This window comes from Arachis hypogaea, chromosome 11, assembly GCF_003086295.3.
Source record: "Arachis hypogaea cultivar Tifrunner chromosome 11, arahy.Tifrunner.gnm2.J5K5, whole genome shotgun sequence".
Taxonomy (NCBI): domain Eukaryota; kingdom Viridiplantae; phylum Streptophyta; class Magnoliopsida; order Fabales; family Fabaceae; genus Arachis; species Arachis hypogaea.
The window spans coordinates 134112699-134139021 of NC_092046.1; the positions used below are offsets into that span (position 1 = coordinate 134112699).

Genomic DNA, 26323 nt, shown 5'->3' on the forward strand with positions numbered 1-26323 from the left:
ACATACGCGCCATAACCAATCCATATGGTGGTTGAAAGCCAAATCGAAATTAACACATGCCAACACTCCAACACAAAAGTGGTTATAGACCATACATATATTAATTATGATAAATTTATAGATGTCTAGTATTTATGATTAAAAAAATTAATTAAATTCTTCTAATTTTATGAATTAACTATGCTCTAATATTTAAAATCGAAATACATAAAAATATATATATATATATATATATATATATATATATATATAAAAAGAATGTAATATTTTTTTTATATATTTTGTATATTCTTTACATATTATTTTTATATATTTTTTTAATTTTTATGTATTTTTTAATTTTATTAGTATATGCTACACAATTCAAAAATAACACATATTTATATTTAATTTCACACACTTAAATTAAAATTTAAATCTAAATAAATTAAATTTAGAATTTTTTAATGATTTAATTACTGAGAATTCTAATAATCTTTGGACCAAGAAATTTTGAGAAAATTTCAAAAAAAAAAAAAATCGATGCCACGTCACGAAGGGTCAATAATGAATCGCCACCACATCATAAATAGAGAAATCCGTTTCTTCCTAGCAGCGACAAAAAGAGCACCGTCAAAACCTCAGAAGAGAGAAAAGGAGAATTTGGTTCCTAATTAATTCTCACCATCAACGATGGAGGTTTCAGGCGCCGTTCTAAGGAATGTCACGTGCCCTTCCTTTTCTGTGCACGTGAGTTCCCGTCGTCGTGGTGGTGATAGTTGTGTTACAGTGCCGGTGAGGATGAGAAAAAAGGCGGTGGTGCGTTGTTGCTGCGGGTTCAGTGATTCGGGGCATGTGCAGTATTACGGGGACGAGAAGAAGAAGGAGAATGGAACCGCTATGTTGAGCACCAAGAAGAAGCTCAAGATGCTGAAGAAACGTGTCCTTTTCGATGATCTTCAAGGAAACCTGACTTGGGTAATTTAATTATTTTTACATCTTGTTGCTTTATGTTTGGACTGAAATTTAGTTGCATTGGGTTGAAATCAAATTTAACAGGTTTAGAATAATGCATCTGAACATGCGATTCCATTGATTATTTGGTGAATTTAGTTACATCATGGTAAGTGCATGTTATTGTTGCTGGCCTTTAAAATGATTGACAGAGTTTCAAGTTTTATTTAATGTGAAGAAAATTTTATGTCCTAAATTATTCAAGTTGGGATGTTAATGGTTTGAGAGAGGAAGAGTGAAATTGAGAGGAGGAGAAAAATTGGTTCTTTTTCCATTTTGAAAATTTCAAATGAATGAAAACTGAAAAAAAATATTTTGTTGTTAACCTTATATATCCTTAATATATTCCTACTATAATTAATCACCATTGACATTAAATTAATAAAAAAAATAATTTAGGTAACACAATGAAAAATTTAATTATTATTATTTTTTTTTTGTTACGTAGGATGCTGCTATGGTTTTGATGAAGCAGCTAGAGCAAGTAAGGGCAGAGGAGAAGGAATTGAAGAAAAAAAGGAAGCAAGAGAAGAAGGAGGCAAAACTCAAAGCCTCTAAGATGAACACCAATCCTGATTGCGAATCGTCATCGTCATCGTCATCATCTGAATCTGAATCTGAATCAAGTGAGAGTGAATGTGACAATGAGGTGGTTGACATGAAGAAGAACATTAAGGTTGGTGTTGCCGTTGCTGTTGCCGATTCCCCACGAAAGGCGGAAACCATGATCTATACACCTCCCTTGTTGCCCGAGGATGTTAGTGCTAATCATCATCATCATAATGCCGTGGAATTATTCTCTAGAAACAATGACATATCAGTTGGAAGCATTAATGGTGGCCTTAAGAATGAGAATACTGCGGTTATTACCACTGAAGCTATTCCTCAGAAGAGGATTGAGGTATGCATGGGAAACAAGTGCAAGAAATCCGGATCTATTGCATTGTTGCAAGAATTTGAGAGAGTGGTTGGTGCTGAAGGAGGTGCTGCTGCTGCAGTTGTTGGATGCAAGTGCATGGGGAAGTGCAAGAGTGCACCTAATGTGAGGATTCAGAACTCTACTGCAGATAAAATAGCTGAGGGGTTCAATGATTCAGTTAAGGTTCCAGCTAACCCTCTTTGCATTGGGGTTGCATTGGAGGATGTTGAAACCATTGTGGCTAGATTCTTGGGCGAGAATCAGGAAAGTACTAATGAATAATTTGCTGGTATGCTGTTTGGAAAATTGTATATACGTAGTGCCAGAACCTATCAGATTGTTGTTTTATTTTATATAAACATAGACTGCATATTGTTGTGAGATTCGATTTCCTCATTTATTGGAACTTCCAGAGCCTGATTTGTGTCCATTCGAGCTCGACTCAAAGATTTACATGGCCTGCTCAATCTATGAATTCAAATTTGAGGGCCCTGTTTGGCATTAATATTAATATATTAATATTTCTTGTTATTCCTTGTTGGTTGTTATCATTTAGCATTCTGTATTTATTTATTTATTTCGTGATTTGATTTACCATATAGTGTTAAATACAGGAGACGAGTTCCTTATCAGATTTTACATCCATACCATATTTACTAAAGTTTAAATGATGGTATAACGGGTGGAAGTAATTTTTCTTTCTCATATGCCACTGCCGAAAAGTGAAATTTCATGCGATTTTAACATATTTGGAAAATTTCTTTCGAATGCTTTCCTATCATTTGCTTGGTTATGTTCCGAATATTGTATCCATATCCATAGGCTATCTATATATTTCTATTTATCTTGTGTGATATTTTAACATAAAATTGAGCTCTCTAAGGGTAATAGATTGGATCAAATCAGATGGCTAATATCAGTTTCCTCTGAGGTTACACTGATCTATCAATACTATATATTTACTCTCGGTGTTAGCCGAACCAATAAAGCAATCTTTTAGTTTCTTCTATGACCCTTTTCCTCCCAAACAAAAGGTTTCATCCTTTGAACTATTAAAGGAGGATTTTATACTGTCACGTTTATGGTTAACCGGTGCTGCGGTAGTGCGGTACATGAATACCATTGGTAACAAGGAAATTGAGCTTTTTGATATGTGTAACTTAGAAGTTAGAACCATGTTTATTTATCTCATTTTGTGGTTATTGATGTGATAATAAACTAACTGAAAACCATAAGTTAGTATATTAATAAAACTTAGGGAAAAATAAGAAAGATATCACAATGCACATACAATAAAGCTTTGATAGAAAAAATTAGATATATAAAATAGTTATAAAATTTGGGGCTTATATTACAAAATTAGATATTTAAGATAATTCTTAAATTTGGAATGTTACATTATGGGTGTGAACATTATTTGATATAAATAGAACACGAAATCCAAATCTTCATTTCCTGTTGCAATGTTGTGTTTAGCTGGGAAGATGGAGTATGAGTTAACTAAGTAAACCTTGATGAAGGAATAAGCCATGCTTGTCAGTTTTTAATCAATGTTCTTGTTAGAGGCACAACAATTTCGGACGACAAATACAATGTATGCGGAAAAAAAGCTCTTGGTACGACACGTTATACTTTAGAAGGTTTAGTTTGGTTTAGTCCTACATCGAGGGGAGCAAGAACAAAGAGACGAGGGTTCAGTATAAAAGAAAGAATTGAAGGAGAAGCAAATCATACCTTTCTCGGCCTTTTGGCTAAGATCAAGTGTAGTATCTGTTCTTATCAGTTTAATATCTGATATGTGGGCCATTGGCCCACACGATATTAAATTTATTTTTTGAGGGGGATGGGCCACTACAGTAGCTTGCTACTGGGCCCATCGAGCGTCGCCTAGGCCTTACACTATTGCCTGGGCCTGGCGCACCCCACCAAATTAGTTCAAAGATTTCTTAATTCATGAAAAAATAGGCCATTTAATTAAATAATTTATGCCTAGTATTAATTCTCATACTTACCAAACAAAATAAGGGATTTCTCATAATTAGGTAGAATAAATCTCTATCTCGCATCCCACAATTCGAGAAACTGTAGAATACCACAAGAGAGATCTTGGGAGTTGAAGTTCCAGCATTTATACAACCAATGATGCTGAAGGGGTTTCCATGCCCCCGATAAATAGTTATTTTTCGTGTTTTTGGGGCCAAAGCCCCCTGTTCGCCAAAAAAAAAGGATTTCTTAAATATGTGAGAAGTATGAAAATTGTTTAAATTTTCTAAATATGCACCGGGGATGGCGCACTGCATATCTGTCGAATGTTTTTACGCTGCGCTTGCACTTGTACTTATTTTATTTCCCCTATTTTATTTTTTATTTTTAATATTCCTTCCTTAATCCATATATATTAGGATAAAACACAAACAAAACAAATGGAAGCCAATATTATATGGATCATGTTATACGAATGTCTTGGCTTTGCAATGCAACCTAATTCAATTTACTATATGCTTATGTAAATAGAAATGCATTGGTTCGATTTATTAGAGACAGATGTTGACAACCTAAATCAACGCTACCTGCTTCGATTTACTGCGCGTCACAAACCCAAGAATTTGACTCTCAAATTCGATACTAATATACTGATGCTAAGATACAAATCAAAGTCATCTAATTCAATTTACTATGAGATACAACCTATATAAATACAGAATGTTGGTGGTTCATTAAAGTGAGACTTTTAATGGTTAGTAAAGATAATTTTATAGTTCTTGTACACTATAAAAGAACGATTAAGAAAAAAATGTGATAGAGAATAAAATTTACGGATAAATATCCATTGAGTCTCTATTAATTAGAGTTGTTAAAAGTTGACAGATTCTATCTTGGTCACCAATACTTTTTCTTTCTACGAAATATAATGATACATGCATATGGAGTAAAGAAATTTACAAGTCTCATTCATATATGATAATGTACTACACTGTACAGAGCCCCAAACTAAAACGAAACATAGGGGAGCAAAAAGTTAAGAACAAAAAGTGGAAACCTAAAATCTAATGGGTGACTTTACCAACATTTTCTTCCAATACATATTTCACATAACCAAACCATTATCTCCAGCATAAGCAACATAGTTTAGTGTAGTCAGTTCTACTCAAAATCTATTATTTGTTGTACAATGAATTTCAGCTTCAAAAGGCATTTGTGTCATCAAAGGTGTAATTCCCCATGTAAGCACATGTGGTTAATACTACAGGGAAACTTGCCACCGGCCACATATTTGCAAAAATGGAAATCCACTTGGGGTATCTCACATGTCATGACTGACGGGGCCGTTTTGGGTCAGGCTGATGTTCTGATCTATCCACATTATCACATCTTCTGACAAACTGGTCAAGAGTTCTCTGCTTTGAAGGGCTATGCTCAACAGTAGTATGCTTTGCAGGGCTACTCAATGGTTGATTATTTGACACAGCTAAGGTATTCTCATGGCCATCTAACATCTGATTTTTTCAATAACTAAAATTCAGAATGGTTTCTCAGAAACATCAAAATGTACCTCTCAAATACTACTTGAGTATAAATCTTGACAAAATATAAATATAAACCAGAATAGAACCACCAGTTCATTTTACCATATGAAATTAAGCATTATGTTCATTTAGCATTACATATGATAGTTCCAAGATGATGTAGAGATGTACCTGCCCCAAATTATCCAGTTTGGATTGCACCACATCCCTAAGATGTAAAAATTTACAAGATCATCAATGCAAAATAAGTATTAAGTCAACACTATACCAAGCAATGACAGACTGCAGAAATAACAGCACCTACCATATGATGTCATCAACCGTATCATTTGCCAGCAAGTAGTATATATTTACTGAAGAAACCTGTAAACAAGAACTAACTAGTCAAAGAACCATAACAGTGCATGTTGCCTTTGCTACTAAAAAATAAGACATGTGAGTTATTTTCATTGGAGATTATCTGTTTTCTTAATGTTGTCATGCAACTAGTAACAGCTCTCTCCTTTCTACTTCATGAGAGTGAGAATACCTGGCCAATTCGATGAGCACGATCTTCGGCCTGAATTAGGTCACCTGGAGTCCAGGATAGTTCTGCAAAGATAACTGTGCTTGCAGCAGTTAAAGTTAATCCAACTCCTCCAGCTTTAATGGATAACTGTATGATAACATGTCACATCAAATCATTATCTCAAGCAAAAATATTAACCAATACAACAGAAAAAATTCTTATAATGGAAACACATGGAAGAAATGCACAACAGAAAACACCATACCACAGCTGCCTTGATAGAATCCTTTTCCTGGAAATCTGTAACCAATGGTTGCCTTGATGCAGCGGGTGTACCTTCATCAATCCGGATGCAACCCACTTTTTTCCTCTGGAAATTTTTAACAGATTTTGTAAATGTTTATAATTTCCAATATAAGAAAATGAGTAAAATTGAACTGGTCTTACAAGAAGGAACTCATGTATTGCATCTATCATTGGCTGATGATGTGCAAATATAAGAAACTTGCAACCTGCCTACAGTGATCACAACATATTACACGAGATAACCACCAATAGCCCAAATGAAAAAGCAAGATGGAAGCAAGAGAAAAAATTGAGGCAATCAAACTTTCAAATTAAGCATACACAATGATTTGGGACGACTGGAGGATGGATGAAATATAGGAATTAACATATAATCTAGTTTACAATTCATGTACTCAGACCAGCCAACATTGACACCAATAATAATTGTGGCATTCGTATGAAAATGCCATACGCTGACATTTTCACCACACTGTTCTGCCAATTTAATTCATTCAAGTCATCGTCCTACATTAAGGGGCATCGTTTGCAATACAAGCAACATGAAAATTTAACCAACATTGAACATATTTAAAAAAATTGGATGATAGAAAACCATGCAAGTATGCCAATCAAAGGAGATGGGTGAGATACTAGAGAAGCTGAGAATCTAACTTGACTTTCTTATAGTATATACAGCTGCAATCATTAATTCTTAGTATTGACTTTTTATTGCTTTGAAGCGGTGGAGGGGAGCAATACCTCAATGACGGTTCCAAGATATTCAAGAACAGCAGGAATCTTGGCATCTGCAGAATCAGTATATATCTGGAATTGAATATATCATGATTCAGTTTTGGTCATATACCAGTCAAAATTATTTAAACTACTCACATATAGGCCAAGGCCTGACAAAATGTTGCAGTAAAAACTATAAACCTATCATAGTATCATAGTTCTAGGTAATAATAAAAACTTCCAAACAAATTGTACAAGTCATGATTATGTTCAGAACTTCTTCCATGCAAACCTTGTTAATCAGATTCTTTTGAGTAAACTTAAGAGATTCAGCCTCATCTTTTGATTTGGCAGACTTAATTTTGGCTTTTACCACCTCTAACTGCAGTTTAAAAAAAAAAAACAAAAAAACAAAAAACAAACAAAGAAACAAATATTGGTTAGATTTTATCACCTCAAACTCAAACCGAAAATGGAGAGCACATATTAACATTTCGAAGTCAAATAACCTAATTTTGGAAAGAAAACTTACCACATTACCAATAAAAATTGGTGAGAAAATTTTTGAACCATTTTCAAAAGTGGAAGTTTTAGAAAAATACGCATAATCTAAACAAGAATCACATAGTTCAAATAAATGACATCCACAGTCCACTAGTTTGAATATGAACAACCCTATAAAATGTAAATAGAAAATGATTTTATATTGCCAAAATAAGCATATTGTCAAGACACCATAACCAGCTCAAACATAAATAACCAGAATGGCATGATGCTATTCTAGTCTCAAGACATAGATGCAAAATGATTATGTTGAATTACCTCACGGAATAAAGCGTTAATTTGCTTCATGTCCTTGTCAGCTAAGTCTAAGAAGACCTGAGGATCAACCAAAAATCAAAAGTTTCAAGTTTCATGAGCCTGCTCTGAATGCTCATTGATTGAAACAAACAATGGCAAAAGAGTGCACGACAGATTGCAAAGAAGAAATGGAGATAATGAACGCACTTGTTGCCTACGCTTTACAGGAAGTTGAGAAAGAACATCTTTTTTAAGCCTTCGTATCATCACTGTTGCCTTCATCAAATTGTGTAATTCTTCATGATTACTTGCCCCTTGATAAACTCCAAAAACTCCCTAGAAGAAAAATGAAAAATTGAAAGTTGGAATAGCCATTCATCAATAGAGAAAGGAAAACTAGCTGCTTTGGAGAATCTCATTAGTAAAGAAGAGATGACTTACACCCTTGCAATATCGGTTACCATATTCATGAACATTCTTATATACGCCAGGATACAAAGCTTCCAGCTGTCAAGCACAATTACAAAGAGATCCTCAAAATGTCTCCACCAATGTCAAACATATATGAGGTATTACATATAATCAGACAAGGAATTACCTGCTTGAACAGTTCTATTGGTCGAGATAAAGCAGGAGTTCCACTAAGCAATATTGCGTATTGAGCTTTCTGACATGTTTAGTTTTAAATTGAAAGAAAACATGAGAGAATTAGATAAAGAAGGATTACTCAGCATCTAGCAGGTGACTATTGCAACTCAATGAACAATGAAAGTCAAACACAAATGATAATATACAAAACTATTTTACACAGGACACTGGACTCTCACAATGGGAGGAGGGAAACATGGGTTCAGAGTACTAGAGTACTTGCGCACAATTCTGCATGTGTTTGAAGCTGGTTATTCATTTATTTAAAAGAAAAGTAAAATTAAAAGAATATCATCTTAGTTCTCTAAAAGGTTAACACACGACACCATACTCCATTTGCAGAGCAAGTGAACCTTTTCATATGCACATGCTAGAAGATTTCTTTTTTTTTTTTTAAATATTTTTAATTTTCTCAATTTTTTCCCAGAAGTTTCTAAGCTTGATAGACAAATGAATAATTTAAAAGCAAGTATACCAGAAGCAAGCATGTAATTGTAGCTTACAAACTTGTTACCTTTATAACTGGAAGAGTTGCAGTAGTCCTCTTTGCCTGAGCATTCTTCAGATAGTGTGATTCATCTGCAATCACAACCTGAATAAAAACAGGGGTTCACTGTTACGAGCAAGATTTATTAGTAAAATATGAAGTACTTTATCAAATTTCATGAGTTTCCACCATAATAACATATAGATATAGATTAATTCCTCTATACATTGTGCTCTGCCTCTCTGAAATAATAAAAATAAAAAAGCAAATGCTGACATATGATTAAAACTGACAAACTGCAGTGGAAGTAAGAAAATTGGATAGGAAATTGGATCTAACCTTAAAGTCCAATGTTGTGAGTATATTCTGTAGCTTTGGCACCAAATCATATGAGATAATGTTGAAGAGTCCATCCAAACGAATGTTGCTTTTGGCACTTGGGGATACTATATTGAAGCCTCCTCTATTTGATCCACCACTTTGAGGTAAGACGATCTACTAAAGATATCTAGTTAGCAAAATATTGTTTATAGAATGGATAAGAAAAGTGACATTGTACGAAGAAGTGAACCTAAGGAATCTAATAATCTAAGATTTATGTACAAACCAGGGGGAAATAAACATTAAAAAATAGACAAAAAGGGATTGCAGATTACGTACAAGTATATCTGAAGAAGGAAGATTCAGCCATTGTTGAATCATCTAAAAGAAAAAAGAAGATAAGCACAACTTCCCCAAATATCTCTATTAGGTCTGGAAAACATCTAAATACAATCCTTACAGAAGCCCATTGCAGGCGCAATGATGATGGTGCAACTATGAGAACAGGCCATGACTCCTGAATGCATGAAGCTACAGCAATGGCCTGCAAAAGGTAAGAAAAATTATACAAGCAACACAACATAATGTGGCACTCCACAAAAAAAAAATATCCATCACTTCCCTCTCTCCCCCTAAGGAGAAGGGGAAAGATAAAACCAGCAAAAAGAGGAAGAAATTGCTTTGCGTTGAGTAGGTAATTCTACCGTCTATATTGATTCTACCATTTACTGACATGCAATATCTTTTATTAAGTCACAGATACTACAGTAGTACCAAGTACTATTTCTATCATAAGCTTATTTTAATAGAAGATACTAAGATACTCATCTTTGTAATTGTATACAGCATAGGAAAATATATATACAAGACATGTTTACAGGTTAATAAGCAGAAACTGTGAGAAGACTTCACTAAAACCAACATTATGTACATCAAGAATTAAAACAGTACTACAGATACTGTAGATTGAAGATATGAAAATGTTCTAGTCAGTGAATTGCCTGCAAAGTTTTTCCTAGTCCCATTTCATCTGCCAAAAGAGCACGTCCTCCATGTTGTAGAATAAACCTGAAAACAAAAGGCATAATATAAGAGCCAATTACCAGGAAGGAAAAAAAATATCATAATATGCAATACATATAAAGAAAATGGTCTGCTGTTGAATAAGTTAGTGGATATCTACATACCTTACACCTTCTCTCTGAAATGGTAAAAGCTTTGATTCAATGTAATTAGGGATCTTGTCGTAACGATCTTTGGTAATCACAACAAAAATAGCAAACATTAAAAGTTTTAGCCAAATAATAATAATCATATAGGGGGGTAATGAACCTAAAGCCTTGGAAGATCAAGAAAGGAGAGAACAAAACATCTTAGTCAAAACCTTCATTCAGCCTATACCTCGAAGATCTGGAACAGCGGATGCAGAAACAATGGCACGGTGCACTAAAGGATCTAAGTTCTCCACCTGTAAAATTATTCAAACAAACGTAGGAAGGAAATTAAATCAAATATCAAACTCAGAATAAAAACCTCAGCTTAGGATAAAACCTTTGGCATACATCATCAATTAAGGATAGCATAGTTCTTATCCTATTACTAAACACATAATAGTATTATTGATAATGAATTTGTTATCCCAGACAAACACTATTTTGATAATCTATCTTGCCATTATAAGTATAACACATAAATGGGTGCACAGAGTGTAAAAAGGTTTTACAATTAAAAAGAAACTACGTAGAGACACAACAAGAAACATTAGTGAGAAAAAAAAGATAAAAATCTCCATAAACAGCAACACGGTTGGGTAGCTTATACTTAAATAGCCAAGAAAACCGCCAACCACATGCAGTGTTGAATGATGCCAAAGAGACAAAGGCACAAGGACCATTACGGAAAAATATGTACTTCCGGGGAAAAAAATACTTTGCTATAAATGCTACTATGTGAAATCCCAAACACTTGACCAGTTTTCCCCAAAAAAATCATATAAACCGAGCTCAATTGTAATTAAGATTAGCAAATGATAACATCAGTTTCCCACTTTCCCTATTATTAAGAAAATGAAAATCGAATAATTATTACCTGAACTTTATAATTAGATATTTCTCCTAGAACCTTCTCTGCGTCTGACAAGGAAGAAAGTGGGAACATCCATAACCTGCAGACTCAAAATTTTTCAAACAACTAAGCCCGCAAAACAACTAATCAACAGAACCAAAGTCCTCATGCTAGGAAGAACACATGCACTTATAGCTGGAAGAAGGAAAGAGAGAAGAGGGGGGGGGGGGGGGGTAGATACCTTTCTTTTGCATTCCAAGAAGCTTTAGGGATTCTTCGAAAAGCAGAAATTATTACCTGCCATGAAACAAAGCCTATAAAGCATGAGCCTGAAATTCCCATGCAGGCACTTGTCAAGGTCAAAAGACATAGCCCCTGATTATGGAATATTCAAATTTTTTTCGAATAGAAATATAAAAGTCAATACTTGATGAAGTTAGCATGTGAAACCTGGTCATATTGGAATTTCGCTGCAACATGCCCACTGGAATGAAGAAAAAATTTGACAGAAAACTTCGGCAGTTCTTTAGAAGGTTCATCTGGTTACACATAAACCCAATTTCCAAAGCAAATGCCAATATATCAACAAATGATATTCCAAAAACCAGAAGAAATACATCAAATAGAGACTAGGAATACAGCCATAAACAATGAAAGCGAAACAAATGTTAAGGTTTTGAAGGAAAGAAGGTTACCCTTTTTTGTCCCTGGTTTCAATGAGGGGTGTAATGCTCTACCTCCTTGAGGCAAAGCGTCCACCTGGATTGCAATACAAACACACTATGAGTAGTTCTCCTTCCAAAAACTGAACCACAGAGTACAGGAAAGAATACTAAAGACTATAGTAGCAAACATCTTTTGATTCTTCTGCATTATTTTGTTTTTTAACTTTAAAACGGGACATACACACGCATGAACAACACTTTAACAAAAGACAAATTTAACCCAACAAGAGCAAAAGGAAAGCCAAACAAAGCCAGAAAAACCCCAAGAAGAATACAAAATGGGAAACAACATGAAATGAAGAAAAGATTATAACTTTACCCTTTGAGGACGGGAATCGGAAATGGGGTTTGGTGGGAAGGGTTGGGAATGGTTGGCAGAAGGTGGTTTTGGAAAATGGTGTTGTTGGTGTTGGTGTTGGTGCAGATTGAGTTGTTGAGAAGAAGGAGGGGTAGAAGAGTCGCGAAGTTGAGCAATTTTCTGGAAAGCGTCGCGTTCAAGAGAATCGAGTTCTTCTGCGGTCAAGTCCCAGTCATCATCCTCTACCTCCATTGATGCCTCTCACAAACACAGCAGTAGCAATAGCAATAGCAAAAGCAAAAGCCTTCGTTTTTGCGTTTGCTTTTTGCGAGCGTTGCACGAAAAATCAAATCAAATTCAACTTTCTTCCCCCACTTTGCCCTTGATTTTCAAAATTTCATGACTTGCCTAATAAATTCTCTTAATTCTTTTTAAAAGAAAAAACTTCAGAACATTAATTTCACAATATTTGGTTAAAGAGTGTGTTAATATTTAATAATATTGAATATTAATTAAGAAACGAAAATAGATTTTTTTTAAATAAAAGCTTAAAAAATTATATTTAATTTTTATTTCCATTTATACGATTATATCATTATAATTACTTTTTGTTTATTTTGTTTAACCTCACTTTTTGTTATTCAGAAAAAAAAGAATGGATGTATTAAGTATACTATTACCTTTTGGAATATAATTTGTGTATAAATAATATTACATTTAGTGATTATACTTACTTTTGTAAGAATTTTTAGTTATTAAAACACATAATTTTATTGATGTAATAATAAATAGTTAAATGTGTAACTTTTTAATCGATATTAAGAGAAAGTAGTGAGAACCAATATTAATTGTGTACAATAAATTAAAAAAAAAGTAAAATTAAAATTAAAATTTAGATCATTAATTAATTATTTAATTTCAAATTTTAAAATTTGAAATTTAAGATTAGTATTTAAATTCATTCCCACTATGTACGGTTATTTCTAATCTTACCATAATCTCCAATATACATCCAAAACTCATCGTCATTTTCTCCGGTTCTCACCTCGTGTCACTGAATTTCTCGTCGGTCATACCGATGCCGCCGCATCCTCCCACCGACACCGTTCTCACCTCTGCCGGTCAGCCCGATGCGCATCGCCCTCCGACGCTCAACCTAAGGTTGCTGCCGCTGTTTTCGTGCCTCTCTTCCGAACCAGCTTCGCTTTCTCCCATTCCTTCAAGCCTCTTCTCACCGATGATACCACCATACTCTTCTTCTTTTTCGGATCCAAGTATAGTTAGCTTCTTTCATGATTTGAGCCCTATATTTCACAACAGTGCCACTTTTGTCATGCCTAGTCCTTCAAAATTATGTTTTACCACAATAATAGTTTCTTCTGTTTATTCATCTTCTTCTATTTTAATGGTCAATTTAGGATGGTCATTTTAGTAGGTATGCGGATGGTTATTTTATTTTTATGTAGATGATTATTTTGATTGGATTGAGTTTAGTTATATATACTTAAAATATGTTAGATGTTCAATTCATTAGGTATGCGGATGATTATTTTTATCCTTAAGTTGATGGTTATTTTTATTAAGGGTGAGTGGCGTGTGGCAAGCCAAGTAGCGACGATGAAATGGGATGATTATTGATGAAGGTGGGGTGGCTGCCGGTTGAAAAAGAAGAGAGTATTGGAGGATTTCAGATGGTTATTTTTTTGAAATAACTAACTGAATTTTTTAAAAATTTGAAATTTGAAATTGGAGAATTTGAAATTTGAAATTTGATGTGAAATAACTGAATAAGAATTTTTAAATTTATTATTTCATGGGTAATTTTCATTTTTAATTCATATTGGGCTAAATAAGGAGCTCATTATACACATTGTACAAATACCATATTCGCTCCCTAGCGGGACTCCGATATTAATCATCAAATATACAAATTACATTCAAACTACATTTCATTATACTCACGTTTTTATATAAAATTAATAGGCTGCACACAGATCAGATCGGATCTAAAATTCTATCCGATCCGCACTGTACTCATTGGATCGGATCGGATATCGGGTATATTCGCATAATTAAAAAAAAATATTTTAAAATTATATTTGGCTATTTTTACAAAAAAAAAAAAAAACTATAAAATTCATTCTTCACCTGTTTGAGCCTATTTACTCCAAAATATTATCAATAAAAGTTCTATTGAATAACAAAAAAAAATAATAACACAACATTTAAGTTTAATTATTCTAAGTTGAAGTACAACATAAAAAATTAAAAATAAGATATCATAAAATTCATAAAACAACACACTAAAATTCATATCACATTAAGGTTTACTTTCTTAAACTATGCTATTTATATGAGACGTACGGATATGCGGATTTGTGGATCGGATCCACGGATATCATTGCTAAATCCGCAATCCGATCCTACCATAGTGCGGATTGTATCTGATCCGATCCGATGGCTCTGCAGATCGAATAATATCCACAAAATTCAGATTGGATGCGAATAATTACCGCGGATATGCGAATATTATCCGATTCATGTGCAGCCCTAAAAATTAAGGAGTGTGGAAGAATCATTAATATTTTTTGTTCAACTGTGCGGAAGTGCATTTACAATTTTGCTTTCATAAGATGTAACATAGAATTGGGTGAACGCGGATCGGATTGGATATGGCCGAATTTTCAATCCGATCCGTACTAAAATCATCGGCTCAGATCCAATATTCGCAGTTTTTAAGTTTAGATCCGATTTGCGGATCGGATATCGGATATATCCGCAAAACACAAAAATATTTTTAAAAGCTTATTTTTATTAGGTTTAATTATTCTGTTGGTCCCTATACTTTCACCAAATTTTTAATTAGGTACCTATACTTTTTTTCCTTTCAATTGGGTCCCTACACTGCTCTAATTTTGTAATTAAGTCCTTCCTAGTGTAAAAAATATTAGAGTTAACTGAACATTTTTTCGCAAATTGAAGGTATTTATAATTAAAAACTTAATTAAATCTTTGACCGCATGTATTTTGGTAAAAATATTATGTTAATTTTAATATTTTTAACATGAAAAGGATGTAATTACAAAATTAAAAGCAGTGTAGGGATCCAATTGAAAGGAAAAAAAGTATAGGGACCTAATTAAAAATTTGGTGAAATTATAGGGACCAACAGAGTAATTAAACCTTTTTTATTAAAAAAATATCAATAAAATTTATTTTTTCTATTCTTTTAAATATGTTTACTCTTAAAAGAATATTAAACATACTTTTCTTAAATAATAAATTAAAATAATACAACATATATAATAATTATTAGTTGAAATAAAACATAAAAAGAATATTTACTTATTTATTTCTTTATTTTTACAAATACGCAGATATGTGATGCGTGAGCATCTTTCCTATCTTTTTCTAGTGAATTAGCATCTAATTTGTTGAGTTTAATAAAGAATTAATTATCCTTTAGCCAATATAGATGCTACTTTGAGTCTTTTACAATTTTGTTTATTTTAGGTAGCATTCGGCTGGATTTGATGGAGTTTCTGCAGCACAAGAACCAAATGAGATGGCAGCGAGGAGCGACGCGTACGCGTGACTGACGCGTGCGCGTGATTTGGAGCTTTCCATGGCGACACGTGCGCGTGAATTGAAGATTTGCTCAGCGACGCGTACGCGTGACTGATGCGTACGCGTGATATGCGCCACGTGCAGAAAACGCAGAAAAACGCTGGGGGCGATTTCTGGGCTGTTTTGACCCAGTTTCCTGCCTAGAAAACACATATTAGAAGCTGTAGAATGGACAAAACAAGTGGTCCCCACCCATCAACTGAAGACTTGTTAATTAATTCTAATTTAAATTCAAATATTATTTTTAGGAAAATATATTATTTTAGTTTTAGGAATTAGATTTTAAATTATTAGGATTAGATATAAAAGGAAGAAACTTTTCTTCCAACACGGGGATTCCAACTCAACATTATTCCATTCCAATTTACAATCCTTATTTTTTCTCTGAACCATGAGCAACTAAACCTCCATTGTTAAGGATAGGAGCTCTGTCTATTTGTATGGATTGATTTTATTGCTTTTTCTATTTTAATTCATGTATGGATTTATAATTTAAGAATTGTTTCCGCTCTTTATCTTATGAATTTGGGTGGAACAGAAGTATGACCCTCTTTCTATTTGAGTTCTTGTATAACTTGGAAAAACTCTTTACTTGAACAATAGCTTGAAAACATATTCTCCTAAATTTTAATTATCTGGATTTAACGGGATACGTGACATATAATCCTTTTATTTTTTGGGTAATTAGAGTTTTTGTGGCATATAAACTGGAATTTGATCATCACCCTCTAATTGGAATTAATTGACCAAGGAATTGGCTGTTGATGAATTTTAGAGGAGACTAGAAAGGTCTAAGAAATTAGGGTCTAGTCACATATAGTTTGCCATAAATTAAATCCTACATGATTAAAATAGTTAGTAAGAAAAGTTAATCCGGAAAAATAGATAACTCTGAAACCTTAACTGTCTTCTCCATATTTTATTCCCAACTCATTTACTTTACTATTTTACATTCTGTACGATTGTTTAATGCTCCTTGAACATTCAAACACTCCCTTTCTGCTTACCTGACTAAGCTCATCAATCAACCATTATTGCTTGATCCATCAATCCTCATGGGATCGACCCTCACTCACCTGAGGTATTACTTGGTACGACTCGGTGCACTTGCCGGTAAGTTAGTGGGTTACAAACACCGCACCAATATGCAGATCGGATATGCGGATACCTACACAAAATCCGCAATCCGATTCAATTAGTGTGCGGATCCTATCCGATTCCCTCCGATTGCCTTGTGGATCGGATCCATATCCGCAATTTTTGGATCGAATTTAGGTAAACACCGCAGATATGCAAATCGGATCCGATCCATGAACACCCCTAATAATTGCTATTCCTCGGCTGATTCGGCGCCTATTATAGCCCAATCAATTGTTAAATTTATGAGTTCCTTCTAATAAAAAAATTTGTGGTGGAAAAACTTTTTCATATAAAAAAATTAATCAAGTTAAAAAAATACTAGATAAAAAATATTTTATTTAGTATTTACGGAATGGATAACTCTGTATCTAACAGAGAAGAAATTTCTCATTGACACATTCTCTCATGAAAAAGTATAGGGAGACAATGATTTTAGTGTACAATATATACAATAGGAGTAAAAAAGGAATTAAGATCAGACGATCATTAAGTTAATTAATTTTGAATAGTTTCCAATTTTTAATTAAAAAAATGAGGATTTGCAACAGCGGCATTTACGTATACGGCAAACCCCCATCTCCGCACGTGATGTGATTTCTTCAGATACATTTTTTTCGTCCAGTCTCTTCCCTTCTCACCGGTTCGGCGCTGCCAGCAATATCAGCCGCCGCCGCACAGAGCATTGGCCAACGCTGCCCTGTGCAACGCAAGCATCCGAGCAACACCGTCACACACTTTGCATCATTTGTGCATCCCCTAACGCGTCGGCCATGCAACCCCCTCATGCAGCTGGCGGGTTTCACCGTCCCAGCATCTTTATCTGCCACACACAGAGGACAGATGGTTGTTTTAGCGGGTAATTTGGATGATTATTTTTTGTTCGTAAAAGTCGAATGTTCATCTCTATACGTAGCCAGATGGTTTTTTTTATAGTTTTAGAACTCACTTAAATCTCAGAGAGGGAAGTGAGAGCAAATTACAGACAACAAGAAAAAACGAAACTTAAACTAAACAAAACAAGAACCAAACATAAAACAATATAACATAAGCTAAAGATCTAGGCTATTACACGAATGTTAAAAACCTCGAAGGCACTAAGAAGCCTAGGACCGCCAACAGAACAAATAAACATCACGAACAACGAGTTCCTGAGAAAACAAACCTACGACAACTAAAAATCTCAAACAAGCAGTTTCAATCATAATTACTGTGCCTATAATTACACCATTGGTTGGCCAGGAACTGAATGTCGCTTACACATGCCTCAAAGGATCTTTTCTTCTTACAAAAAATTATGCAGTTGCGCTCCTTCCATATGACCCACACCATTGGAAAGAAGCAAATAATCCTTTCACGCTTTTGCATATTACCAAGCCTTAAATCCACTTAGTAGTCAAAGCAATCTTTTGATAAATTCGGCCACACCCAAGATAAGTCCCACCTTTGAAGGATCATACCCCACAAATTCCAATACTAGTCACATGCAAAGAAAATGTGGTGGACAGCCTCCGGATTAGAACCACAAAGCACACACTTCACATCCTCACTCCGAAGCATCTTCAAATTGCACAGCCTGTCCTTTGTATTTAGTCTTCCTAGAATTATAAACCAAGTGAGGAGCTCCACTCTAGGAGGAACAAAGCCAATCCACAATTTTTTAGCAAAATTATACATGATGGAATCCGTCTCTCTATTCATGTCCTTATAAATAACATTAAGGAAAGATTTAACAGAATAATCCCCATTTTTGTCAAATTTTCACATCATTCTATCTATTTCATCTACTTTTATGGTAACCTTTGATAGGATCTGTATCATGTTGTTCAATTTTTGCTCCTCCCAATCACGCAACGACCTTCTCCAAGATAAACTCCACACCCAATTGTAGCCATCCCAAAAACCAGAATCACAAATGCAAAATTCTCTATTACTTGAGATACTATATAGCTTCAAAAAAACTGGGTTTTTGTGCCACCCCCAATCACCAATTGCATTCCTTCCTAAAAAATATCTGTCAATCTAGGATTAAATTGATGTAAACTACCAATTGACCCCCAAACACCTCCATAGTCCCTCTTATTCTGATCTATAAGCCTTTGATCAAAGGTTGTTGCAAGGACACACAACTCTTTTTCATAAAGGGCAACCTTCCTTATCAAACCTCCACCACCATTTAAATAATAACACCATGTTCTTAATCACCACAACCCCTACCCCCCCCCCAAACATTCTTGGCATTTCGAACGTTAAACTACCCTCCAACTAACCATGGCTAAACCAATCCCACCCTCACCATTTTCCCAAAAGAAATGAGTTTGAAGAGAAACAATCTTCTTTGCAACCGAGCTTGGCATCTTAAAAATACTTAGGTAGTACATTAGTAGATTATTTAGAACCGACTTAATCAAGACAAGCTTTCTAGCTTTAGATATATATTTACCCATCCACCCCTTCAACCTCTCTTCGACTTTCCTAATAACTGGATCCCACGTATGAATCCTCTTAGGATTAGCTCCCAAAGGTACACCTAAGTACTTAATCGGTAAAAATCCTTCCTTACACCTTAACACCTCACAGGCTCTTTGTGTCTCCCCATCTACCATATTTAATCCAATCAAGACAATTTTATCATAATTAATTCTCAGGCTGGACAACAGCTCAAAACCAAGTAGAACCCTCCTATAATTCGAAATAGTCTCTAAATCGCAAGGGCAAAAGAGAATTGTATCATTTGCAAATTGTAGATGCGACAATTCAACTTTACCCTTACCTACCTCAAGCATTCGCAAAACACCTTTTTTACATAATCTCTCAAGCATTTTATTCAAAACTTCACCAACAAGAACAAAAAGAAAAGTGGATAGCGGGTCACCTTGACGGAGTTCCCTTTGTAGATTGAATGGCTTTGTTGTTGTTCCGTTGATGAGGATAGCCATTGATGCTGTTGTCAAGCACTCCCAGATCCACCTTCGCGAAATGCACCCGAAGCCCATACCCTCCAAAACCATGTCAACAAAGTCCCATAAAAACCTGTCGTACGCCTTTTGAAAATCTAATTTGATCAACCAACCAGCCTTTCTTGACCTCTTTAGCTAATGTACTATTTCGCAAGCTATTAAGGCACCATCATGAATCTTTCTTCCACTTATGAACGCCAACTGGACCTCCCCAACCAACCCCGGCATCAGAGGTTGAAGATGGCTAGCCAAGATTTTTAAAATTACCTTGTATAAGCACCCCACCATGCTTATAGGCCAATAATCCTTCAGCTCATTTGTTCCCCCCTCCTTATGCGCCAAGGTCACCCACGTCAAGTTCGCTTCTTTCGGGAGACTACGATCAACGAAGGACTTCCTTACTAAACTACAAAAGTCATCCCCAATTACTTCCCACAGTCTCCTAATGAACTTGAAATTAAACCCATCCGGACCCACAGCACGACTCGGAACACAACCCCACACAGCTGACCTGATCTCTTCCTTTGACGGGATCAATTCCATACCTCTTGCTTCCGTTGCACTAATAGACTTCACCAACGACTTATCAAAAAGAATGTTAAGTTTTTGCTCCTCCTTATAGAACCTTTGCACCTCATTTTTTACTCTACCAACACCTCTATAGCAATTCCCATTAATGTGGATCTCCTTCATAACTTTGCTCCGCCTCCTGGTTTTAGCAACTGAATGAAAAAATTTAGTGTTTTTATCCATTTGCGAGGCAAATCGCGACCGAGACAACTGCTTCCAGTAATCCTCCCTCCTCTTGTACCATACTTCTATCACGTTTCTGATTGTCATCGCCCTTGCCAAAAGACATTCATCATTCCCACCCTTCTCTATCTCTTCATCTACATTTTTCATTTTCTCTTCCAATTTCACTAAGTTACTCTCAATACTTCCAAAGCATTCCTTATTCCATTGCCTTAAAGGTTTCCTCAAAGCCTTTATTTTTTTGCAATACATCAGACCCGTTCATACTGCACCACTCACCTTTAACCACTGAAACGAAGCCACCATGAGACAACCAAGCATCTAAAGAACGGAAAGACTTTGGACCCCAATCCACTTTCCCTGAGTCAACTAGAAGGCCACAGTGATCTGACAGAGATCGAGGCAACCCCTTCAGCGTTAGAGAATTATAGACTTCCATTCATTATCAACAAACACCCTATCAATTCTGCTACACCTTCTACCCCCATACCATGTATATTTCCTTCCACTTAGCTCTAACACCACTAGTTCCATATTTTCAACCCACGCTTTAAACTCACAACCACTCTGTGACAACACTTTGCACCCCAATCTTTTCTCAGGTTTCAAAATATCATTGAAGTCTCCTCCAATCACCATTAGAGCACGACACGTTGTTCTCAAATCGGATAACTTAGGCCATAGCTTCAATTTCTCCGCTTTATCATGGGCTCCATACACCACACAAATCAACCCCATCATTTTTATTTCATTAACACAACCCAAAACAGCCAGCCACCTATCTCCTTTGAAGACCTCATATTTCTCAAAAAAAAATTAGGCCTCCAAATATAAAAGCAGACCCCCAGAATTTCCCGTTGCATTTATACCTACCCACATAACGGAGTTTTGGCCCCATAATCTCAAAGCCAAGCTTCTATCATAATTTTCCTTCTTTGTTTCCACCAACCCAATAAAATCAGCCTTGTACTTTAAACAAATCCTTCTAACCATCCCTACTTTTCCTTTTCCCCCCAACCCCCTAACGTTCCAGAAAATAATCTTCATTTAAGAGAAGAATTTATCCCCGTACTTTGTGCGCTTCAACCAGCCTGTCTTGGAGCAACTAGAGATGTTGTGCCCTTCCCTCCCCTTTTTCTAAGACCATACATTCTTCTGCACTTTCGTTGCCCCTTGTCCATGAGAGACGCCAGTAGCACATCATCATCCACTCCATCAAACACCATCCCCGTCTCCTTGCATATGTGTTTCGTGGCCACTGCCTCTTCAAAGGAGTTGATAAATTCCTCTCCTGGGTTACTAATCTGGCACCCAAAATCAGTTTCACTCCCTCGCTCTTTTTAACTAATGTCACACAACTCAACCTCCTTACTATACCTTTGCGCAGGGGCTTCCTGGTGTACATGATTATTAGGGCTACAAGGCCCAAACCCAGGAGGGTATGGGCATGACCCATCCGAACCAATTCTTCCACTATTAGCCTCTTGTCTCTCCCAATCCAAGGTCACTAGATTCAAGAGCTGAACATAGTCACAATGGGCCTTCCCCCACTTAGGTGCATGTATTGGACCATCATCAGTTCTAAGTTTGAATTAACATCTCTAGCCTTTCTAACATACTTTAATCTCTTATTACTATATCCGTTAGAGTCTTCTTCGAAAATATGATCATGACCCCACCAAGCACTATATCCTACATTGGTATGCGCACCATCCAGCCGTCTTTGCATTAAATCAATAATTAATGGGTCCCAAACTTCATATAACTCCCCTTCTTCCTCAAGGAGATTGGACTCTTGGACTGTCAACTCCATGGATGCAACCTCTGTGACCTCTTTGCTCCCCAAGATTTTGCAAGTACCAGGGCTACACTCAACTCCAAATTCTCCATCGCAAATTGTGCTACCTGGCTGGACCTGCACACTATAGATTTCTCGCCCAAACTCCTTGACAAACACTTCAAAATCCATATCTCCATCCTTCACCATGACCCACTCTTGGATTGGTTCCCATTGGCATGAGTCTATCAGAATTCTTGATGCACAATAAGAGCTATTGCTTTCTGTTAAGTCATCCATCATAACATAGTCGTACCATAATCTCCCAAAATTCCAGAATGTTTTCTTAGACCACAAGTGCACTGGAAGACCCATAAGCTCCACCCAAATCCTTCTAGATGTGTTCCATGTAAACCTACCGTGAGGATTAAGATTATCAAAGAATTCATTAAGCAATGTATTATTAAGGGATTTATCTCTATACTCTATATTTTCAAGAGTAATCAGACACTTGCGTACCTCTAAGTCTCTACATTCTATCCTCCATGGCCCCTCCACTCCTCCCTTAGCTTGTTCATCAACAAGCTAAATTTGATGGGTTCAATTTTGGATGCCACAATGCTTCTATGCAATATATCGATTTGCAATTCAGAAACCACCCCTTCCACTACCTTCCTGTCCTTCCTACAACTCTCGCCAAACTTCACCCCCACCCAGTATGAACCTGCATTGTTGCTATCTATATAAGCTCTTGTCACAACTTGGGCCCAAGTGGCTACTCTATCGTTTTGATCGCCATTACTCCTTCTGTCGCTCAGAACATTATACTTGTCACCATCCCATGCACTCCTCTGTGAGGGATTCTCGTTCTAATTATTCTTACTGTCTCGCATGAACCTTGCAGTCGACACCGTAATCCTCTTCCCCCTAATTGATATACCATTCATGCGCTCTAAAGCCCTTTGAGCTCTTCCACGTGAGTCAAACCTAACAAAATCAAACACCCCTATGTAACCTTTCCTCTTCTTCCTTGAGATGTACACATCTTTGATCCCACCTGCCCATCCAAAACCACAGTAAAGCGCCCTTTTACTAACATCATCAAGTAAGTTGTCAACAAAAACTGAGTGCGTGGACCTCTCCATCTCTTCCCACACCTTTGCTCTATGTCTCCCATCGACGTTGTTCACTGGTGGTCTTGGTTTATGGCGTTGAAAACTTCTGCGGTGTTGAATCTGCCAGCCTCCATCTCCTTCATTCTCCATTGTGTCATAAAGTATTTGACAGATGGTTATTATTATTACTTATGTAGATGGTTGTTTTTTGTCACGAGTGCAATGGACTGGGAAGCTAGCGCGGTAGAGGCAGTACGCAACCACCAGGCTGGGTACTGGCGCGGGAAAGAGCGGCGAGCTGCGCACCAGGGACGCGCAATCGGAACGACGATGGGTGGCCTCGACCCGGGTTGCCAGCGGATGACAAGGAGACCCGCGGCGGGAAGAAGGCGGCCGTCTGAGCTGGGCTATCAGCAATGGAGACACACGCGCACAAGAGAGGCGAATTGACGAGGGTCGAAGCTAGACGCCGCTGACGGTTGGATGGTCAGTGAAGAAGGTCGGGGGTGGGTGCCGTTTTGGGAGGAAGAAGAATTTAGGGTGAAAAGGGTTTGTAATTAGGGTTTGGATGGTTGTTTTTGTGAAATAACTGAATAAGAGATTTTTGAATTTAGGGTAATCTGTGGAGTGATTTTCACTATTTATTCCTATTGGGCTCAATAACCAGCCCATTGTACACATTGTAAAAATTCTTCATTATCTCTCTAGCGGAGTTCCTCTTATTTGTAAAATTTGAATTTTAAATATCTCCTTTATATATAAAAGAGATCAATAGTAGTCCTAATATTGATAAGTGTTATGTTTAAATGGTTGACAAAGGCCATACTTCAATGGTTGGCACTTGGCAGGTATACTACTTATATGTATCTTAAATACGCTCAAATGAGGACAATCTATTCTTAATATATAAAAGTAGATACATAAGTTTATCCACATTACTTTTAAACTATTTCTCTTCTTCTACTAACGCCATGTCAGCAACATCGCTTACTTGGCAAAATTTTAGAATCAACCACTCAAAACTTGCCAAATCAACTATTATTTTCAAATAAAAAAAATACAAAAAAATAACTAAAAAACACAATAAAAACCAACAACTTAACTTTTTCCAAATCAATCCTTATTTCTAAAACAACAAAAACACAAATTAACATTTACCCAAAAAAAAACCCTGAAAACTAAAGAGCCTATTGCCTTTCTCATACTTCTCGAAACCCTCTTCTTCTTGGAACCTCTCCATACCAAGATTCTATTTCCTGCATCTTCTTCTGATCCCATGAGCTATTTTGTTTTTCTCGAAACAAATTGTCCATCCCGATGTCCATCTCCGGCAGAGCCGCAATGCTTAAATTGTAAAAACCAGGCCAAACTCCAATCCTCCTGTTGCGGTTTTCCTGCTGGAGCTCGATTCCGGATCTCAGGCCAACATTACCATTCGGCGCCACCAACATAGGAAATTTGTCCTAGATATTTTCCTATAGATTTTCAACTTTGCCGTTTACTCTTCTCATTCTGTTGTTCAATATCATTTTCAATAGCCCTATTTATTTGTAATAAATAATAACATTTTAATTGTGAAATCATTGCAAGTAGCACATGTTTATGTATTTCTCTTTTTTTAACGGGTTTTGTCCAACAGTCACAACCAAAATTAATGTGCATATTATTGCTCCCTATATACTATCGATTGCAATATTTGAGCATCAAATTATAAATTGTTATTTTACATGTGGAGTACTGCTTCCACAATTTACATTTATGTGTTCCTCTTTTTCAAATTGTTATTCCACATGTGCAGTATTACTTCCACAATTTACTTGGAATGAATTATCATTCTTTAACCATGTCTTATTCTCTTTGTTGTAGAAGGGTTTGCAGTGGTAATGATAGACTGGAAGACTTAATATCCAAAATTGTTAGATTAAAGAGGCGGAGAGCAATCCTTTCGAAAAAAAAAAAGGAAGACAAGAGGATATGTGCCTCCAACATATGATTATGCAACTTGGTTTGTTTAACATAATTTTTATTACACTTTCCTTATTTTATTGTAAATTGATTCATAAGGTGATTTTGATGCCTATTTTGAAAATGTAGAAACACAATTATTTAAAACATTTAGATCTATCCAAATTAGACAAGCAAGGATGAGGAGAAAGCAATATCTTCAGTCAAAGAGGAGTGCCAATTTAGCTTCCACTTCAGGTTAGTACAAAAGAGTCTTATAACATATTCTGTTCTGTTTTTTGTATTGATTTTTGGTACGGATAGAAAAAAATTTCTTTTGTAATTGTTTACGAATCATTACGTAGAATTTAAATAAAATATTTTGTATTATATTTAAAATTCTATCGATGTGTGAAAAATGGATAACTTTTTTTTATAAAAAATTACTTCAATAATAATTTTGCAACCCTTGAAGAGAAAGATATGTCTTAAGTTAAGAAGTATTGCCAATTCAGTTTTTACTTTAGGGGAGTACAAATTATTTTGTAACATGTTTTGTTCCAATTGTTGCTACTCATAGCTAGTTAATAGGAAAAAATCCGTAAAGTTTGTTGTAATTGTTTACTGTCATTATGTAGGATGAAAATAAAATCTTTTGCATTATATTTAAAATCATAAAAATTTGTGAAAAAAAGG

General features: G+C 35.6%; 2 protein-coding genes and 1 non-coding gene across 6 annotated transcripts; 2 read left to right on the forward strand and 1 right to left on the reverse strand.

The window, feature by feature from the left end:
- Nucleotides 1-569: 569 nt before the first annotated feature.
- Nucleotides 570-2443, forward strand: LOC112722709 (diacylglycerol O-acyltransferase 3-1). The gene is made up of 2 exons (XM_025773834.3): nucleotides 570-957; nucleotides 1442-2443. Exons 1-2 carry the CDS (start codon nucleotides 673-675, stop codon nucleotides 2192-2194), a joined length of 1038 nt encoding a protein of 345 aa, XP_025629619.1. The 5' UTR covers nucleotides 570-672; the 3' UTR covers nucleotides 2195-2443.
- A 1199-nt stretch (nucleotides 2444-3642) lies between these two features.
- On the forward strand, nucleotides 3643-3838 carry LOC112724314 (U2 spliceosomal RNA). Its single transcript, XR_003163483.1, has one exon. It is a non-coding gene; the product is annotated as a U2 spliceosomal RNA (small nuclear RNA).
- Nucleotides 3839-4837: 999 nt separating this feature from the next.
- On the reverse strand, nucleotides 4838-12781 carry LOC112722710 (uncharacterized). 4 transcript variants are annotated; one of them, XM_025773835.3, is made up of 24 exons: nucleotides 12336-12780; nucleotides 11987-12050; nucleotides 11742-11830; nucleotides 11533-11588; nucleotides 11316-11391; nucleotides 10629-10695; nucleotides 10415-10481; nucleotides 10229-10295; nucleotides 9688-9771; nucleotides 9567-9608; nucleotides 9246-9401; nucleotides 8934-9011; nucleotides 8370-8438; nucleotides 8213-8278; nucleotides 7979-8107; nucleotides 7793-7849; nucleotides 7263-7352; nucleotides 6995-7060; nucleotides 6395-6463; nucleotides 6213-6317; nucleotides 5969-6094; nucleotides 5744-5802; nucleotides 5611-5647; nucleotides 4838-5409 (listed from the first exon to the last, which is right to left on the reverse strand). In XM_025773835.3, exons 1-24 carry the CDS (start codon nucleotides 12564-12566, stop codon nucleotides 5224-5226), a joined length of 2136 nt encoding a protein of 711 aa, XP_025629620.1. In that variant the 5' UTR covers nucleotides 12567-12780; the 3' UTR covers nucleotides 4838-5223. The 4 variants fall into 4 exon arrangements, with proteins under 4 accessions (XP_025629620.1, XP_025629622.1, XP_025629621.1 ...); XM_025773837.2 differs by lacking the exon at nucleotides 6395-6463; XM_025773836.2 differs by lacking the exon at nucleotides 9567-9608 and having other exon boundaries at nucleotides 12336-12776.
- Between the last annotated feature and the right edge of the window lie 13542 nt (nucleotides 12782-26323).